General features: G+C 39.6%; 1 protein-coding gene across 5 annotated transcripts in view; it reads left to right on the top strand.

Annotated features, from left to right (window-relative positions):
- The window catches only part of TAF2 (TATA-box binding protein associated factor 2), a 61161-nt gene that overhangs the window by 8899 nt on the left and 38248 nt on the right, over positions 1–14014 (top strand). For 2 of the 5 annotated variants that reach the window (XM_037048449.1, XM_037048446.1), the window contains exons 4-10: positions 181–299; positions 2919–3060; positions 4160–4391; positions 6735–6919; positions 8101–8214; positions 10876–10975; positions 12809–12894. In XM_037048449.1, the coding sequence (XP_036904344.1) occupies positions 181–299; positions 2919–3060; positions 4160–4391; positions 6735–6919; positions 8101–8214; positions 10876–10975; positions 12809–12894 (978 nt within the window). Of the gene's footprint in view, positions 1–180; positions 300–613; positions 733–2918; positions 3061–4159; positions 4392–6734; positions 6920–8100; positions 8215–10875; positions 10976–12808; positions 12895–14014 lie in introns of those variants that run through there. The other 3 variants (XM_037048448.1, XM_037048450.1, XM_037048451.1) reach the window with 3 other exon arrangements.

The following is a 14014-nucleotide window of genomic DNA, read 5'->3' as shown; positions in this document are numbered from 1 at the left end:
TTTGAGGTTCAGTAGTTTTAGTCATGGTGAGTAGAGCAACAAGTACTTGCCTAGGAAGTGTTCTGAGGAATTATGGAGGACGACATAATGCTTTCACACAAATGGTACCACATATCTAAGAAAATCCTTGGTGAAATATGTGGCTTATTGTTAACATTTTGTTTACCCCCCCCCCCCCAGGAGAAATCTCAATTATTTTTCCAACGCATATGCAGCTGCAGTGAGTGCTGTGGACCCCGATGCGGGAAACGGAGAACTTTGCATTAAGGTTCCATCAGAGTTATGGAAACACGTTGATGGTAAGNGGGTAGATGATAGAAATACAGGGGGACACCCCCCCCAAAACCAGAGCTATCTCTTGGAGGGCTTTGGCATTCCAGGGTTGTTCAGTAACGCGACAGTCGTAATAATCACACCGCATTGGTGAGCGGACACGATAGGTCATTGATTTGAGGTTCAGTAGTTTTAGTCATGGTGAGTAGAGCAACAAGTACTTGCCTAGGAAGTGTTCTTAGGAATTATGGAGGACGACATAATGCTTTTACACAAATGGTACCACATATCTAAGAAAATCCTTGGTGGCTTATTGTTAACATTTTGTTTAACCCCCCAGGAGAAATCTCAATTATTTTTCCAACGCGTATGCAGCTGCAGTGAGTGCTGTGGACCCCGATGCGGGAAACGGAGAACTTTGCATTAAGGTTCCATCAGAGTTATGGAAACACGTTGACGGTAAGCTGCCAAAAGTGTGTTGACTGAGTGGCACAGTTCTGTTAGACTCGGGGACTAGAACTTTCCCATGAAAATGATGTCAGAATTGGACGTTGAAATATGCGCAAGTTGGAATCTCTTTTCCCCTAGAGGATCGGATTGCAGGCTGATAGGAAAACAGCAGTCGGGCTGTGACAAAAATCAGCTCATTTCACTGCTGTTTTTAAAGTGAAAATTGTAAAACAACTTGGATGGATGGAATAGCTTGTCACTTGAGAACCCATACAATATCAAGTCAGTTTAGAAATATAGCATTTTAAAAAATATTTTACTTATTTATCTTTAGAGGGTAAGGGATGGAGAGAGGGAGAGAAATATCAATGTATGGTTGCCTCTTGTATGTCCCCTGCTGGGAACTGGCCTGCAACCCAGGCATGTGCCCTGACTGGGAATCGAACTGCGATGGTTTGGTTCACAGGCCCGTACTCAGTCCACTGAGCTACATCAGCCAGGGCAGAATTACAGCATTGTATAGCAGGAGGGATCCTAAAAAATTATTCGGTTTAATTTCTTCCTTTTATAGAAAAGTCTCTGAAGTCCAAAGAGAGTAATTGAACTGCCGAAGGTCATTAATTAGTAGTCAAATCAAGGCTTGAAAGTTTCCAACATTCACTCTGCATACTTTTGAACATAGTCTCATTATTTCTAAATTCTTATTTTCTCAAATAAATTTATGACCATTATAATTATGTATAATATGTATTGTATAATTATATATTGTGATTTTATTATAAAAGTATATATAATACTTTTATTTAGCCTTATAATAATTAACCATGTTAAGGAAGTAAAAGACATTTTTTTTAAGTTTTTTTTTATTTTTAGAGAGAGGGGAAGGGAAGGGGAAGGAAGGGGAGAGAAACATCGATTTGTGATTGGTTGCCTTTCACGTGCCCCCACTGGGGTCCTGGCCTGCAACCCGGGCCTATGTGCTGACCAGGAATCAAACCAGCGTCCTTTCGGTTCACAGGCTGGCGCTTGATCCACTGAGCCGCACTGACCAGGGCAGACATTTTGTGTCGATTTTGCATATTTTTGGTAGTGTTTATGCATGAGGGAGTTTTTTTATTCAGGGTGGCGGGAGAGGTTTACCCGATTTAGGGGACGGGCACAGAAGGTCATTTTATGTTCAGAGATGGAAGACAGTCCATGTGTTATAAGGTTTGGGGGGAAATTAAAAGAAACTTTAACCTCATTATAAAAGCACATTTATTCTGTAGAAATCAGGCAAGACAAAAACATAATAAATGATGCATAATGTAAATTCTTGAGTAGCTTTTCCAGCTCCTCCAGCCTTCCCTTCTTCACCTACTCCCCAAAGTCTGCCAGGGTTAACTGTGGGGTGATGTAACCTGAGAACACACTCTGTTAGTCAGTCTGGTTTTGTTTTTATTTCTATTTATTTTGGGCTTCTATGTCCTTTGTTTTTAAAAAAATTAAAGTTATTGGCCCTGGCTGGTGTAGCTCAGTGGATTGAGCACGGGCCTGTGAAGCAAAGGGTTGCTGGTTCGATTCCCAGTCAGGGCACATGCCTGGGTTGCAGGCCAGTTCCCAGCAGGGGACACATGAGAGGCAACCATACATCGATGTTTCTCTTACACTCTTTCTCCTTCCTGTCCCCTCTCTCTAGAAATAAATAAAATATTAAAAAAAATTAAAGTTATCGGGCTGACATTGGTTAGTAAAATTATATGGATTTCAAGTGTACAGTTCCGTGATACAACATTTGTACATTGCGTTGTGTGCTCACCACCCAAAGTCAAGGCCTTTTCTGTCACCATATATTTGACCTGAAAAGTAAGTGTTGAATTGGATCTGGAAGGACTTCAGTGTCCAATGTGGGAGTTTTGAATTTTTTTTAGGCAGTGTAGCATTGTCAGGGATGTTGGCGTGAGGATACAGCATGACCAGAACTACATTTTGGGAGAAATCGCAGTGACTATAATTGAGTAGAGGCGGGAGGCCGAGGTAACCGAGCCAGAGAGATGGTGAGAGCCCAAACTAGGTTAAGTAGTGTGGTTTTTCATGTAAAACTGAGCCTCTGACTCCTATCTTATGTCCAGCGTAAGTCTGCCCTTATTACATAGCCCACTGTTACTTAATTGTATACTTACATATCAATGTATGTGTGTTTTTATTTGTTGCAGAATTAAAGGTCCTAAAGATACACATCAACTTTTCATTGGATCAGCCAAAAGGAGGCCTTCATTTTGTGGTGCCCAGTGTAGAGGGAAGTATGGCAGAGAGAGGTGCTCACGTTTTCTCTTGTGGGTATCAGAATTCCACAAGGTAGATTATTCTTATGTATTGCAGTTAATTTTATTTTTCAGTTGTGTTTTTCTGTGTAAATATAGTGCACATACATAGCGTAAAATGTGAAGTACCAGCTTGATCTCCCAACTTGTTCTTCCTCTTCTGAGTCTTGTTCCATTTGTCCTTTCTCCTCACTTTCACGTCTTTCCTTTTCTCTCTCATGTGCAAGTCTGCTATTCCAAAACTATCTCAATTCTTTTATTTATTTATCTTTAGAGGGGAAGGGAAGGAGAGAGGGAGGAAATATCAATGTATGGTTGCCTCTCGTGTGTCCCCTGCTGGGAACTGGCCTGTCACCCAGGCATGTGCCCTGACTGGGAATCAAACCAGTGATCCTTTGGTTCACAGAACAGCACCCAACCACTGAGCCACACCAGCCAGGACTGTGTCTGGCTTTTTTGTTGAACACTATGATAGTGAGATTTAGCTTCACTGTGTGTAGTTGTATATTCTCACAGTTCTATAGTTCGTTACATGTTACTGAAATATTACTTTATAATAAGCATTTTCTCCTCAGATTATTAACTCCTCCAAACCAGGGATGATATCATACACTTCTTTGTTGTCTCAGTACCAAGTACAAACTCTGGCACATAATAAAACCCAACTTGAATTAGTAGAAAGGCAACTAGACATTCATGTATGGCTTTATCAGCACTGTTTGAATTTGTACAGTGCATTATATACTCCACAACAGTTTTCTAACATACGAAATAGATTCTGAACAGTAATTGTGTGGAAGAGAACGCTGCATCAGAACTAAAGTGAATATGCAAGTGAAACTTACTCTGTTTCTAGTTTAAAGATTGCAAACTAAGAATTACCTACTTCTTTTGAGGGTTTGAATTGAAGGTGCCACATGCTATATTTACTTAATATTGCCAGATCATATTTGGAGATGCATTTCTGTCTTTAATCATATTCTTTCAGGTTGCACGGGGAAGAACTTCAGCAGTCAGATAGCTAAAGCTTCTCTTTGTAGTTGCTCTATGAATGTTACAATAATTTATACATGGGGAAAGCACTGTAAGTCACACTTCCAACATATTTCTTATGCTGTCGGTTTTCCCTCTAGGTTTTGGTTCCCATGCGTTGACTCGTACTCTGAATTGTGTACGTGGAAGTTAGAGTTTACAGTAGATGCTGCGATGGTGGCTGTTTCCAATGGCGACTTGGTGGAGACGGTGTACACCCATGATATGAGGAAGAAGACCTTCCATTACATGCTTACCATTCCGACAGCCGCGTCAAACATCTCCTTGGCCATTGGACCTTTCGAAATACTTGTAGATCCGTACATGCATGAGGTGTGGCCTCTTACTCCTTCTTCTCCTTTTACCCGTCCACTCCTGAGAGAAAGAAGGATATTAATGAAATACTAAGGTTCTTGGCTCTTCTTTTAACTGTCAGAAATATCACTAGAAAGAAGAGGTTCCCTTGTCTGATGCATTTTTAATGATTTGATTTCCTGAATGAATTCCTTTCAAAATATCATCGTACTATAGATAAACTTCAGATTTTTTTTTCAGCAGAGGACTTTGCATCCAAAAGAACTTCAAGTATACTTTGATGAGAGCACATAGCTGGGTTTCTGTACTTGATTCTCTTTATTATTACGGTCACCTTTTTGTTTGGAGTATATTTATGAACGTTACAGTCCCGTGTCTCGGTCTGAAAGACTGCAGTTCAGAAAGAAAGAGCAAATTTGTTCTCACTGCAGTGTATAGAAGAAAAGCGAAAAGGCTGGGCTGGGTTAGAATTTTATTCAACAAACTCATGAAGGCTCCTTCCAGTTTCCTCCCACCCCATGTCCTTCAACAAATCATTTATCAGTTTGTAGGTCAGACGGGGTTTTTATATTTCCCCAAGTGAGACTGCTTTTGATTAGAAAGTGATTAACTGGTTATTGACCCTCTTGGCTACTGTACACATGTAAAGTAACACTTGAATGAGTTTATTATTTACTGTTGGTGCTTTATGTTTTCAGTTTCAGTGATTATATCTATTACGAGGTTTATACTTGACCATGTATATCTCAACAGCGTTTCTCTGAGTTATGTGAGCAATAATGAGGGCAGCTAGGCTTAGACTGTTGGTGAGTTCCTTGGTCTGCTCTTCTGTTTGCTTTCCTGAAATTCACAAGATTTTTGAAATCACTCTTGGAAACTATTCAAGATATTTTGTGAAGAGTTTTGCGTTTACTGTCTTGACAATGTCTCTGAAAATTATATTCACTCATAAGATTGGCAGTGAATTTTATTATCTTTGGTAATTGATCAACCTGGAAGTCAACGTTTGATTAGTTCCTACTCTGTATTTTGGAAGAATTCTTTTTCCCACTCTGAGCCATTGGATGAGGGCAAGGTAAATGACAGTCAGGTATTTTTCTTGAATATTTAGAGCCCATATCTTAGACAGAGATATAGCTCTGTCTCAAATAGTTTTCATTTCATTTTGTCCCCAGTATCAGTAGGGGCAATCATGTAGGTTTGTCTGAAAGTGAATTCTTTTGGGGGGGAATGTTTTATTTTTTGTCTGAACCGAAGAGATGTGTTAACCATGGTGCAGTTTGGGCCCTGTCCAGTAACAACACACACATTTTCATCCCTCACTATTATGGTTGCCTTGGAACTCGTCTTTTATGATGCTGTCAGAAAAGTAATTTTTATCGTACATTTAAACTTTCCTTGCCTCCACAATCCTGTAGTAAACAGAACTCTTTAGAACGGCTTTTAAGATCTTCTAAAAATTGACCCTAATACTCCTTTTTAGCTTTTTTCTTATACTTTCTTACTTGTGTTTGTTAGGTTCAATATAGTTTACTTAGATTTTCCTGATTGTTTCTTATTTCTTCCTGTTTCTGATACTGTTCGGGATGTCCTCTTTTCCTCTCCTTACCTATCAAACTTTTGTCCAGTTCAAAAAGATTAGCTCAGATTTGATCTGCTCTTGACCTTGCCAGGTCATTCTCGTAAGAGTGAGCTCTGACATTGTTGATGCCATTGACTTGGCACAGAATCCTAAATTGGGACAGTAACATGGAATGTGATATTTATGTGTCGTGCCCAAGGTGTGACGTAGCCTAGTGAGAAAATGAGAATTACTCATTGTGTTGTAGGCATTTCTTACCTTGTAACAAGTCATACACGTCCTGCAGCTTTCTGTATGTAGGTGAGATGGTAGAGGAGGGCTATGGTAATTTTTCTCTGTGTGCAGTAAAGATAGTATGATTAACATTGATAATTACTAAGATAGTACTATAACATGCAGTGCTCACTAGGTTAGGTACTTACATACAAAGGTAAATCTAAAAGTCTTGCAGATTTAAATCTTTTTTGTTTCATATGCATATGCAGAAGAATTTTAACTTTATTTGAAACCCAAGTTTTATTTTCATTGGGTTAAAAGCATTTTACAGACTTACAATTCATCATACATTTGATTTTTAAGTATAATAAATATTTTGTTAATATAGTAAAAGTAATCTCTGATATCACACACTGGTGTTTTCTTTCAGTACCTTGAATTTGTGAAAAGGGTGAGAAGTATTTATACGAATATTTCAGTCTATCTCAATTGTAGATATTTAGGAAATATAAAATATTAAAGTTAAATCACTTAATGATGTTCTTCCTTGCTTTTGTTTTCAGGTTACTCATTTTTGTTTACCCCAACTTCTTCCATTGCTTAAACATACCACATCATATCTTCATGAAGTGTTCGAGTTTTATGAAGAAATTCTTACGTGCCGATACCCATACTCCTGCTTTAAGACTGTGTTCATTGATGAGGCTTATGTCGAAGTCGCTGCTTACGCCTCCATGAGCATTTTCAGGTTGGTATGGCTTCAGATTTGCATCATTAGGGTAATGATGCAAAGACAAGTTATTTATACTATGATGAATTTCAAGATGTTTTGAACTTTAATCATGGTTGGCTTTGTAGAAAATCTAGTGTTTGTAAAATTAAAAAAATATAAAAAGTATAAAGAAGAAAATTTTAGAATAACCCAAAACACTCATACTATTTTCATCTAGAATTAACTGATATTAATGTCTTACATATTTTTAAGAAGACTCTTGTCTGATGATGCAATTGGAAAAATATTATACAAGTTATTTTGTGGATAACGGGTGAGAGGTTTTTTTTTTTAAGCGCTACTTACACATTCACTTATACTGCCAAATTTTTTTGTAAGGAAAAAGGAAAACTATTTTTATCCCCCCTCCCTTTTTTTATTCTTCTTACCACCTTCCCTTATTTCATTCCTTGCAAAGTTTCAAATCTCCAGAAGTTTCATGGGTCAAGGTCAATCACTTTACCTTCTCTAGGCCTACATTTTCTCATCTATAAAAAGGGGATAATGGTACTTCCCCTGCGTTCTCCAGAGTGGTATTAGGAGGATCTGATGGGTCAGTGCCCAGGGAAGTAAATAATAGAACACCCAAAAGTAATAGTTATTGTTTGGAAAAGATTTTTCAAATTTGAAGAGCCCTTTGTAGGAGGATTGGTTTCTTTTATTTTTCCAAAGATTTTATTTATTTATCTTTAGAGGGGAAGGGAAGGAGAGAGGGAGAGAAATATCAATGTATGGTTGCCTCTTGTGGTCCCCTGCCGGGAACTGGCTTGCAACCCAGGCATGTGCCCTGACTGGGAATTGAACCGCGATCGTGTGGTTCTCAGGCCTGCGCTCAATCCACTGAGCTACACCAGCCAGGGCTGTAGGAGGATTAGTTTCTAATTAACATACCTGACTGGTGATGTTGCCCACTTACCCTTCAAAAATATATTTTCATGCAAATCAGTGGGAAACATTACAATCCTTGCTTTAAACAAAATATGTCAAGATTATGTGCTTAAGCTGAATTTTGAAAAGATGCGTAAGAACTTGGAGAGAATATTCTAGTTTTTTTATGTCTAAATTAAATTCTGTTATTTTAAAAGTGTGATTATTCTATTTTGACTCAATAATTGTTTATTTCTTGGTTATAACTAGCTGTCTCTCTTGAATCCCAGCACAAATCTTTTACATAGTGCCATGATTATAGACGAGACACCTTTGACCAGAAGGTGTTTAGCCCAGGCCTTGGCCCAGCAGTTTTTTGGATGTTTCATATCCAGGATGTCTTGGTAAGTAGTTTCAAAGTTTACAACTACTGAGAAAAAGAAATGAGAAATTTTGTTTTTCTTTTCTTTCCTGCAGTGTAAGCTGACTTTTGTGCTAACAACAGCAGTTTATTTTAAAGACACTATTCTATACATATTTAAAGAAAAATAATGAGTGTAAATTTTCTCTTGCTGCTTTTAAGATTCTCTCCTTTTCTTTAATCTTGGGTAATATAATTATGATGTGCCTTGGTGTGTGCTTCCTCGGGTCCAATTTCTTTGGGACTCTCTGAGCTTCCTGGACTTGCCTGTCTGGTTCCTTTGCCAGATTGGGGAAGTTCTCCTTCATTATGTTTTCAAGTAAGTTTTCAGTTTCTTGTTCTTCTTCTTCTTCTCCTTCTGGCACCCCTATGATTCAGGTATGGTAACCTTTAAAGTTGTCCCAGAGGTTCCTAAGCCTCTCCTCATTTTTTTGAATTCCTGTTTCTTCATTCTGTTCCAGTTGAAAGTTTATGTCTTCCGTCTCTTCCAAATTGTTGATTTGAGTCCTGGTTTCCTTCCCATCACTGTTGGTTTCCTGTACATTTTCCTTTATTTCACTTTTCATAGCCCTCACTTCTTCATCTATTTTGCAGCCATACTCAGTCATTTCTGTGAGCATCCTGATTACCAGTGTTTTGAACTCTACGTCTGATAGGTTGGCTCCCTCCTCGTGGCTTAGTTCTTTTTCTGGAGCTTTAATCCATTTTTTCATCTGGGCCATGTTTTTTGTCTCGGCACACCTGGTATGTAGTAAGGGGGCAGAGCCTTAGGTGTTCACCAGGGCAGGGCAACCACTTTGCTGTGTTGTGGCGCTGTATGTCGGGGAGGGGTCAGAGAGGGAACAATGCCACATACTCTGGTCTCAGCCGGCTTTCAGTCACTTCCCCTTCTATCCACAAACAAATTAAGCCCTTCTGGTGCTGATTCCTGGGAGGGTGGGCTTCTGTACATTCTAGGGCCCTGTGGGTCTCTCCAAGAACTCCCCTGTGAGGCTGGGAGTTTCTCCTGCCTCTGCAACCACTACAGCTTTTTACAGCCAGAGGTTTTGAGGCTTTATTTCTCTGCACTGGAACCCTGGGTTGTGTGGTCTGTCTGGCTCCCCAGTTGTTCCTCTCGGTTTATCTGCACACAAATGTAGGACCATGAATGTAGGAGCACCCAGTCTACCAGCTGCCCACAACCTTGCCGTGAGTCCTCTCCACCCTGGCTGCCTGTCTCCACCCCTCTTACCAGTGTGGATGAATGTTCCTTCTTTAAATCCTTAGTTGTCGAACTTGTATACAGTTCCAATTTCTGGCAATTCTGTATTTTGTTTTTAAACTGGTTGTTGTCCTTCTTTTGGTTGTGAGAGGAGGCAAAGTATATCGACCTACGCCTCCATCTTGGCTGGAAGTCGACAGCAAAATTTCTTAAGAAACGGAATGAATACCGTAGATAAAAGGATTTGAATGTACAGAAAACTGTAGTTAGAATTCTGATGTCAGTGCTTAATCGGTTGGTAATGTCCAAGGTCCTCTACAATGGAGATAATGAGACAGGAGTTTTCCTGCTAGAGCCTAGCTCTGTACTGATTTACTTGAATGAGGTAGGAGATAAGAACAGTTTTTATTTTCTTTTTCATTAACTTGAGATGAAGAAACATTGGAAACACAGGTAAGATTATAACTGTGAGCATTCTGTGCTATAAGTAATATGTAAATAGGGTTTTTTCCCCTCTCTTGCTGGAAGAGAGAGGGCAGAGGGTAAAGCCTCTGGATTTATAACTTTCTGTTTTTTTAAATGTTTTTATTGTTGTTCATAGAGTTGTAACTTTCCTAAAATCACATAGTTTCACTAAGAAATAGTACCTGGCCCAGGTTGGTGTTGCTCAGTGGATTGAGCACCAGCCTGTGGACTGACACATTGCCCGTCTGATTCCTGGTCAGGGCATGTGCCTGGGTTGGGGGCCAGGTCCCCAGTTGGGGGTATGTGAAAGGCAACCAGTCGCTGTTTCTCTTGGATATCATGTTTCCCTCTCTTTCTCCCTCCCTTCCCCTCTCTAAAAATAAATAAATAAGGCCTTTAATAAAAGGAAAAAAGAATAGTGCCTGGAACATGGTGGGTGAAATATTTGAATGAACAAATAAATGAATGGATAAATATACGAATGAATAAATAAATGAATGATGTCAATTGCCTTTCCTCTTGAGAAACTGAGAAAATTGACTAAGTAATTTAACATCAGGCCTTGGGTACCCGCTGATAGTTATGCACGGGGTTGGTAATAATAGAGTGTGGACTTGGAGACGCAGCAGTACGGTCCTGGCTGCAGGCACCTGAGTTTCCGAGGCAGACAATGTGGACAGCTCTGTGTGGAAAGCCGCACTGCTGGGGCAGAGGACGCACGCAGGTGTGGGGTGCTGAAGTACAGCTGTGCAGCGGTCCCGCCACCAAAGGGGAAGCCAGGTGTGCGGGGTGGGGGGGGGTGGAGGTCCGAGGAACAGGAAGCAGAATTCAGCTGGAAGAAGTGGGGAAACCAAATGACTTGTTACTAACTTTCATTTTCTTTAGGAGGCAGAGAAGTATACACTACACCTGTTACCTTAGTCCTAGCTGAAGAATATTTATGATTGAAAGCTCATATTTTTACTTCTCGTCACTTAGGTCTGATGAATGGGTACTGAAGGGAATTTCAGGCTATATTTATGGACTCTGGATGAAAAAAACTTTTGGTGTTAATGAATACCGCCATTGGATTAAAGAGGTAAACTGACTACATCCATTACCACTTAGAAGTCACTGAGACGTGTTAGTGTGCTCCTGGTTTCCGAGTTGCGTGGCCTTCGTTTTAATGGCTGTAAGGCACTTACTGTCCTTCAGAGTCTCTGATTTTTTCCCAGTCAACTGAGCATCACTATACCGAGAAAGACTAATGGTGTGTTTTTGTCAGTTTCCATGGTCAGTGTTGGCCTCTAAAAACTTCTTCGCTAAGGAAGAGAATATTTCCTTAATCATCACATTAGTCAGTGTCCCCCTTCTCGTTTTTCATGCGTTTCTCTGCTTCCTAAATTCGTTTAGACTTAGAGCCCAGGTTCTGGAGTCAGATTGCTCTGCGGTCCGCCTCATCCGTTTACAGGCCTCGTTACTTGGTTAGTCGTTGCAAGCCTCATCTGTGTGAGGAGAGTAGTAGTAGTATCTACCCCACGGAGGGGATTGTGAGACATCGTAATGTGTAATACGCACAGTGCCTCATGCATAGTAAGTGCCTGTTATGTGCGGGCTAGCTTTGCATTGCATTTATGCTCCTGCCATTCTTAGTTTTCTTCCTGTTACTCAAAGATTTGACACAGAAGAAAAAAAATCAAGTGTATTTTGCTCAGCCCATTCTATTCATGTATGTATACATTTTAACCATATATCAATCAATAAAATCAATCATATATCAGTCAAATGCTAAATAAGCATTTAATCATGCTTATTTAGCTTCTTCTCAGTTGGAAAAATGTGTATTAAATAGACCCTTCTGCCTTCCCCCTTTTCTCATCTTATTTATCTTCATTATCCAAACCTGAACTTAAGTAAGCCAGAGGTGACTGTGGAAGATTTTAAACATTTAGAACTGTGAAAGAATTTCTCCATCTAGAACTGAATAGTTCACTCTCCATTTCAAAGACTGCTCATGAACGAAAATGACATATGGCATTTACTGTGTTTCGGACACTGTTACAAACATTTTATAAATGCTAACTATGTCAATCTTCCTAACTACTCTGCTGTTATCCCCATTTTACAGATGAGGAAACAGGCACAGAGAGGTTAGGTTATTTGACCAAAGTTACACAGTTAGTAAGTAGTAGAGGTGGGATTTAGATCTGGCTTTCAACCACTTCACTGTGGCTTTTACCACTTCTCTGTCCTGCTTGTACGTTGTTTAAACTAGTCATGAATTTCAAGCCTGGTTGTGTTGTCTCTCTTGCTCTTTTTTAAACTTTGAGGTGTGTCATATTGGAGAATACTGGAGGAATTTAAAAATGTTGATTCCTGTTCTGGCTGCTGTGGCTCAGTGGATTGAGCACAGGCCTGAGAACCAAGGGGTCACTGGTTCTATTCCCAGTCAGGCTGCGTGCCTGGATTGCAGGCCAGGTCCCCAGTAAGGGGTGTGCAGGAGGCAATCACACATTGATGTTTCTCTCCCTCCCTTCCCCGCTCTCTAAAAAATAAATGAAATCTTTAAAAATATTGTTGATACTTGACATAACTTTATCCTCATTTCTCTTTACTTGCCTAAAGTCTCCATCAAAGCCAAATACAGAGAAGGCAGAAATAAACATGGAAAACCAATTAGAGAGGTTGGGAAGATCCATTAGGAAGAATTGCTGGGAACCCTGAAGTCACAAAGTAGACGAGGCTTTTTAGGCTGTCATTCAGCCAGCTGTGCATTGTGCTTTGTTCATAAGGACGCGAACTACCCTCCAAATGCATTTCATTTATTTTAATGAACTTACATTCTTATACCAGGAGATAAGAAATTGAAGTTCAATTTTAAATGTGTATGTACAAAAGCTTTCACTGATGCCTATTTTTACGTCTTCTTTAGGAGCTGGACAAGATAGTGGCGTATGAACTGAAAACTGGCGGAGTTTTACTGCATCCCATATTTGGTGGAGGAAAAGAGAAGGACAAGTATGTTTGTCATTCAAAGATGGTATTGTAAAGCTTGTTTTATGAGATCATTCTTGGAGGATCATTTGCATGGCGTTGAGGCCCACGCAGAGCGAAGGGACCGTAGTGACAGTAGATAATGACGTGGGGCCACGGACACTGGTGACCTTCTCACTACTCCTGTCCTTACTGTTTTTATTGCATGCGATGGCTGTAAATGGATTTCAGCATTTAAAAAAGACTTTAAATATAATGCTTTTCTTTTTCCCATGTTAATTTTTTAATACCACTATATTATACTCCTGTCATAAAAGATTTACTCTAATGGAAACACTGGTAATTATTTTAAGTCGAAGTCAATAATTTCAGTATTGAGACATCCTGCCTGTACCTATTGGTGTCCCTTTCCTCTTCTCCTCTCATTTCCCTCGCTTGCCTTTCTTCCTGTCCCTTTCTTACTCGGTTTCTGTTTTTTAGCAAGTCACTGCAAGGGAGACAGCCACATACAAGAAAATAATGCTGCTAGCAGGATTCTGTTTGTTCTAGGGTTCATGGATTCCTAAAGGGAACGCAGATTAATTTTTGTATTTTCACAAAGAATAAAGTAAAATTTTACATTTGCTTTATTTATGTAGACAACAGACAATGCTGTAACTTTGTCAACAGTTGACATGGATTTTATAGTTGTTAGCAGATATCTTGAAATATTCTTTGCACTCATCACTACCTCAGATTTACTATGGTAGACCAGTGCTAGGTCCTACTATTTAATGCATTGATAAACTAATGCATATATTGGTATATCATAACTTTTTTATATTTTGATAATTGCATTTTATTTTTTAAATATTATTTATTTATTTTTAGAGAGAGGGGAAGGAAGTAGGAGAGGGAAAGGTACATCAGTGTGTGGTTGCCTCTTGCACGCCCCATACCGGTGATGTGGCCCACAACCCAGGCATGTGCCCTGACTGGGAACTGAACTTGTGACCCTTTGTTTCACAGGCCGGTGCTCAGTCCACTGAGCCACACCAGCCAGGGCTGATAACTGCATTTTATATCACTGACTTTCTTTGTAATCCTGTAAATTTTATTTTGTACATTTTAAACTGTTTTCTCACATGGGGCTGATGGAATTAAC

This window comes from Sturnira hondurensis, unplaced genomic scaffold, assembly GCF_014824575.4.
Source record: "Sturnira hondurensis isolate 20B ecotype Veracruz unplaced genomic scaffold, ASM1482457v3 Scaffold0006413, whole genome shotgun sequence".
In the NCBI taxonomy this organism is placed as follows: Eukaryota; Metazoa; Chordata; class Mammalia; order Chiroptera; family Phyllostomidae; genus Sturnira; species Sturnira hondurensis.
This window is presented reverse-complemented; position numbering and strand designations above follow the sequence as displayed.